At 39.9% G+C, this 6,595-nt stretch overlaps 1 protein-coding gene across 1 annotated transcript in view; it reads left to right on the forward strand.

The window, feature by feature from the left end:
- Window positions 1-55: 55 nt before the first annotated feature.
- Window positions 56-6,595, forward strand: part of LOC126416202 (26S proteasome non-ATPase regulatory subunit 12) — a 103,534-nt gene continuing 96,994 nt past the window's right edge. The window contains exons 1-4 of the mRNA XM_050083793.1: window positions 56-203; window positions 309-497; window positions 583-819; window positions 912-1,052. Coding sequence (XP_049939750.1) covers window positions 333-497; window positions 583-819; window positions 912-1,052 — 543 coding nt within the window. The 5' untranslated portion in view covers window positions 56-203; window positions 309-332. The remainder of the gene's footprint in view (window positions 204-308; window positions 498-582; window positions 820-911; window positions 1,053-6,595) is intronic.

Genomic DNA, 6,595 nt, shown 5'->3' on the forward strand with positions numbered 1-6,595 from the left:
ATTAACGTGTAAGAAGCATTGCAATACTGAACGTGATCCAAAGTAGTTCTTCGTAAAATATACATTGACTTCCGGTTTGAAAAACGCTGACAAGTAAATTTGAGCAACTATGCTATTGTAAGCAAAAGCAAACCGTGAGCTCGAGAAGAAGATTTGCTGCATCCGAGTAAAATATTGTTGAAGGAAAAATACTTCACTTTTGTGTAAGTGGTAAAGTCGCAAAAAGACATCTCGCTGTGGCTTGTTATTGGAAACGTGTGCATTGTTAAGCTAGTGATAAGTTCTACTGTCTTGGTTTTGCTTTGCAGTAAACTACCGACTGAATTTTGAGAATGGCAGACGAAATTGCTACAGATGCTGGGCGTGTTGTGAAAATGGAAGTTGACTGTACAGGGGTGTGTGATGAAAAGATTCCAGAATGTGAGAAATTGGCCAAGGAGGGGAAACTAAGCGAAGCGTTAGAGGCACTACTAGCTCTCGAGAAGCAAACAAGAACGGTAAACTACTGAATTGACCACTTCATAGTGATTACACATTAAATTGTACAATAAAACCTATTCTAACAGTGGTTTAATGTTTCAGAGTTCAGATATGGTTTCAACTGGTCGAGTCCTAGTTGCCATTGTAAGACTGTGTTTTGAAGCAGGCCAGTGGAATACACTGAATGAACATATCGCTCTTCTTGCTAAACGCCGAAGTCAGCTCAAACAAGCAGTGACAAAAATGGTGCAAGAATGCTGCGAGTACGTTGAGAAAACGCCGAACAAGGAAATAAAGACGAAACTTATTGATACTTTAAGAAGTGTTACAGAAGGAAAGGTCCTGAAAATATTTGCATTGCTCTGTTTACTTAAGATTGTTTTTCTGTAAGATTTATTTAAAATAATTGTTGTTAATTACGCCTGTTTTAGATATACGTGGAAGTTGAGCGCGCTAGGTTAACACATAAACTGGCGAAAATGAAAGAGGAGGAGGGTAACATAGTTGAAGCCGCAAACATAATACAGGAACTCCAAGTTGAGACTTACGGTTCTATGGAAAAAAGGGAGAAGGTAAAGTACTGTTTCTTTCGAATATTAATGTACTATTTTATTTCGTCAACCAGTCCATTTTTGGGTTGTGTGTTGATAGCTCCCATACCATGCAGTAGGCCCGTCAATGCCATATGTCAATATTTTTACTACTATGACTCTGACACATTTGAACTCACATTTTGTTTTATAGATCCAGTTTGGAGGAATGTCTTCTGAAAAGAAGCATCAGTGTACAGTTTATCCAAAACAATTGGGATAACTGATTTTTTCAGATTACTGAACACATCTGAAAACATTTAGTCCAGTGTTCATATGAGTATGGTACGAAGAAACAGAACTTAAACACACCCCTGTAAATAGCCTAGATATATTTTGTATCACATGTCTTAGCAAACAACACAGGGAATGGCCTAGTTTCAGAAGTCAAAATGGCATTCAAGTAGGCTTACAGTTTAGGAAAAGAAGCCCTTTTTTATTTTATTTATTTATTTATTTTTTCTGATCTGAGACCCATTTTCTGTCGCAAAAGGTTTTGAAGACAGTAACAGCACACGATCATATTATTGTTCCTCTAACCACTTCATAGCGACTTCAGGGTTGTAAAAATTTTCTCACTGAATAGCCCATTTTCAGCGTTGTCATCGTTGCTAGGTTATTCCTTTTCATTGCAAGGGTCTTAGGTGGTCAATACCATTTGCAGTTATTTCACCATCTGTCTACTTGATATCCAGGGTCACTGACATCACATTCAATCCAGTCTTGCATATTTTCATGCTTCCATTCTTCATTTCCTGAGAATTCTTTTTAGGTGCCCAGTATCATTGCATTGTCGACTCCATATATCTGAACTGACCTTCATCCATTAGCACTTTACTTAGGCCTATCTATTATTTTGCCAGAAAAAAACCAAGAACAATGTTTTTATATTTATTTGCTGTTGCGACTGGCACACTGACAGCAATCTCTACCACAAGTGAAGTTTGTGGTGTCAACACAGAACAGCAACCACATGGTTGGCAGATAGGGGGAAACCGCAGAACTGACCAGCCCAGTCCCAACAGGACTTCTACTTTTTGTGCTCACTAATTTCAATTTTCTAACTAGAACACTTCCAAATAATACTCTACTGTACTTACTAACTGTTATCAGTCACTAACGAAAGTTACAAAATGTGATGTTAATCAACACATTCATTTTATTCACTTTGTTTTTGGAAATGTTGTGGAGGAATATTATAGCTTGGAAAGAACTTTAGAATGGATTCTGTTGCTTTTCAGCTATTAAGTATTGGTCTAGTCTTGTACACATCAAACCTTTTGGTTTCAAATGTGAATGTTCTTTTGTGTAAAATTCCTTGTAGCTTACAAGATTGTTACTTTTCCTACCTGATCATATCAGAACTAGGCCTAAATGAAGTTCTGTGTATAGAACGTAGAATATTATACTACCCCTCAGCTTCAAACAGTGCCACTATCAACAAAGTAGCCACTCATCAGCAATACATTATGTAAGGCCTGAGCTATGTGTTGAATACAAGATACAATTGTCAATATTTTGTTGGGATCAACAAGAATATTCTTTACTAGTTGTAGGCTTTGGCCAGTGGCGTAATGTTAATGGCTGCTGTGATATTGCTTCCAGTGCAAGTTTTCAGTTTCATTAGTTTGCGGAGGCAACAAATCTTAAAGCAAAAAAACCTTGTTGTGGTGATAGATCTGTAGCTTAGCCCGAGGTGTAGGTTATGTTGGAAGTGACAGTTTGGTTGAGAGTTGGCAGAGCCAGTAAATGTGAGATTCGGAAACCTGATTATGGTTACAGACTGAGCTGTAGTGTAGCCCATTTCAAAAAATCTCAGTTGATATTACGTTATACTCTCCATATTGTTTACATTTGTCAGATGTTTCGTATGTCATTAGCTAAAGCTGACAACTAGTATCAAATATTTCTCTTTATAATTTCAAAGAGCAGGTTATTATCGTGCCAATATAGTCGAGATCTTTTACTATACTTGAGACTAATCTGTTATTTTTGTTAGCTCTATCAACAAGAGATCACTGTACCACTTTCTAATCAAACATTAAACTTAGACTCACCACAAGGAAGAATTTTATTTTACAGGTCCGTCTTGATCACACAAACTTTTACACTGCACTATTACTGGTTTCAGCTTCTGCCATCTTCAGATCTTGTGCTACTATTGCTGTTCTCCAGAATATCCACCAGTACAAGATCTGAAGATGGCAGTAGCCGGAACTGGTAATAGTGAAGGGCAAAAGTTTGCATGATCAAGATGGATCTATAAAATAAAGTGCCAGAATATGATCATGGACTCATGTTCAGATGTCATGGCTTCAATTGACAAGGAAGTATGTCAGTAGCATTCATAAACAAATATAAATTAATAATACCAAGTTAGCAGGGACAGCTCTGGCATGTCTCACGTGGCCAGATTTTAAAGTGGATGCGCCAGATCTAGAGTTCATGTGGATAAATATGAAGAACAAAATGTAGTTTAAAATACCATATTAATTTGTTGACATTACACAATTCCACCATTAAATTCATTATATAAATGCCAAATTTTGTTTGTAATACAGATTAAATATATGTACAGTTATTCTGTGCGTTTATCATCTGCAGGAACAAGATAAAATTTCATAAAGTAGCTATACATCCATGATATTTGCAGCTCATTGAACTTGTGTGTGCCAATTTTTCTTTAGTTAAGGGCATCATCTTTTTTGTCTCAACCCCTTGAAAATTCTATCTCATTACCTTTTTTTGGGGGGGGGGGGGGGGGGGGGAGAGCAAACAATGTTGATTTTTGTTTTCAGTGTCAGCAACATTTTATTAAAAATATGGATAACTTTTCTGAAACAATGGAAAATCCAGGATGGAATGTGACAATAGAGGAGAAGGAAAGTTGCTACTCACCATGTAGCAGAGATGCTGGGTCGCGATAGGCACAACAAAAAGATTCACACAATTATAGCTTTCGGCCATAAAGGCCTTTGTCAGCAGTACGTAACTTGCACACACGTCTGCAGTCTCAGAGAGCTGAAACTACACTGCGAGCAGCAGCACCAGTGCATGATGGAAGTGGGGACTGGGTGGGGGTAAGGAGGAGGCTGGGGTGGGGAGGGGGAGGGATAATATGGTGGGAGTGGCAGACAGTGAAGTGTTGCAGTTTAGACGGAGGGCAGGAGAAAGGTGCGGAGAGGGGAGGGGGTAAGTAGCGGAAAGGAGAGAAATAAAAGAATTTAAGAGACTAGGTGTGTCGGTGAGATGACAGCTGTGTAGTGCTGGAATGGGAACAGGGAGGGGACTGGATGGGTGAGGACAGTGACAAACGAAGGTTGAGGCCAGGAGGGTTACAGGAATGTAGGATGTACTGCAGGGAATGTTCCCACCTGCACAATTCAGAAAATATGGTGTTGGTGGGAAGGATCCATATGGCACGGGCTGTGAAGCAGTCGTTGAGGTCAGGTATATCATGTTTGGCAGTGTGTTCAGCAACAGGGTGGTCCACTTGTTTTTTGGCCACAGTTTGCCGGTGGCTGTTCATGCAGACAGACAGCTTGTTGGTTGTCATGCCTACATAGAATGCAGCACAGTGGTTGCAGCTGAGCTTATAAATCACATGACTGGTTTCACACGTAGCCCTGCCTTTGATGGGATAGCTGATGTTAGTGACCGGACTGGAGTAGGTAGTGGTAGGAGGATGTATGTGACAGGTCTTGCATCTAGGTCTATTACAGGGGTATGAGGCATGAGGTAAGAGATTGGGAGCAGGGGCTGTGTAAGGATGGACGAGTGTATTGTGTAGGTTCGGTGGACAGCAGAATACCACAGTAGGAGGGGTGGAAAGGATAGTGGGCAGGACACAGAGGAGCATTCCCCTCCTAACTCAGTACTTCCGGGACTGGAACAACTGAATTACATTCTCAGCCAGGGTTTCGATTACCTCTCGTCGTGCCCTGAAATGAGAAATATCATGCCTAAGTCGAAACAAGGCCCCGGGAGTAGACAAAATTCTAGCCAGTCCTGACAAAACTCTACCATCTGGTGAGCAAGATGTATGAGACAAGCAAAATATCCTCAGACTTCAAGAACAATGTAATAATTCCAATCCCAAAGAAAGCAGTTGTTGACAGGTGTGAAAATTGCCGAACTATCAGTTTAATAAGTCATGGCTCCAAAATACTAACACACATTCATTACAGACAAATGGAAAAACTGGTAGAAGTCAACCTCGCGGAAGATCAGTTTGGATTCCGTAGAAATGTTGGAACATGTGAGGCAATACTGACCCTTTGACTTATCTTCTAAGATAGATTAGGCAAAGGCAAACCTACATTTCTAGCATTTGTATACTTAAAGAAATCTTTTGACAATGTTGACTGGAATACTCTCTTTCAAATTGTGAAGGTAGCAGGGGTAAAATACAGGAAGCCAAAGGCTATTTACAATTTGTACAGGAACCAGATGCCAGTAATGAGTTGAGGGGCGTGAAAGGGAAGCAGTGGTTGGAAGGGAGTGAGACAGGGCTGTAGCCATTGCCAATGTTATTCGATCTGTATATTGAGCAAGCAGTAAAGGAAACCAAAGAAAAATTTGGAGTAGGAATTAAAATCCATGGAGAAGAAATAAAACCTTTGATGTTCGCCGATGACATTGTAATTCTGTCGGACAGCGAAGGACCTGGAAGAGCAGTTGAACGGAATGGACAATGTCTCGAAAGGGGGATGTGAAATGAACGAAAGCAAAACGAGGATAATGGAATGTAGTCTAATTAAATCAAGTGATGCTGAGGGAATTAGATTAGAAAATGAGACACTTAAAGTGGTAGACAAGCTTTGCTATTTGGAAAGCAAAATAACATGATGGTCGAAGTAGAGCGGACATAAAATGTAGCGTGGCAGTGACAAGAAAAGTGTTTCTGAAGAAGAGAAATTTGTTAACATTGAGTATAGATATAAGTATCAGGAAGTCTTCTCTGAGTATTTGTATGTAGTGTAGCCATGTATGGATGTGAAACATGGACGATAAATACTTTAGACAAGAAGAGAATAGAAGCCTTCGAAATTTGGTGCTACAGAAGAATGCTGAAGATTATATGGGTAGTTCATGTAACTAATGAGGAGGTACTGAATAGAATTGGAGAGAAGAGGAATTTGTGGCACAACTTGACTATGAGAAGAGATCGGTTGGTAGGACATGTTCTGAGGCTTCAAGGGTCACCAATTTAGTATTGGAGGGCAGCGTGGAGGGTAAAAATCGTAGAGGGAGTCCTAGAGATGAATACACTAAGCGGATTCAGAAGGAAGTAGGGTGCAGTAGGTACTGGGAGATGAAGCAGCTTGCACAGGATACAGTAGCATGGAGAGCTGCATCAAACTTGTCTCTGTCTGAAGACCTCAACAACAGCAACTACAACAGGACATTTGCCATGCTACTATGTTCACATTCAACATCATGTACAATTCACCATGAAAATCAAAGTTGTTCAGCATGTACCGGTCAGTGGATGGATCATATTAACTTCGTCATCCATTTCAGAG

The sequence above is a fragment of the Schistocerca serialis genome, chromosome 8 (genome assembly GCF_023864345.2).
Source record: "Schistocerca serialis cubense isolate TAMUIC-IGC-003099 chromosome 8, iqSchSeri2.2, whole genome shotgun sequence".
In the NCBI taxonomy this organism is placed as follows: domain Eukaryota; kingdom Metazoa; phylum Arthropoda; class Insecta; order Orthoptera; family Acrididae; genus Schistocerca; species Schistocerca serialis.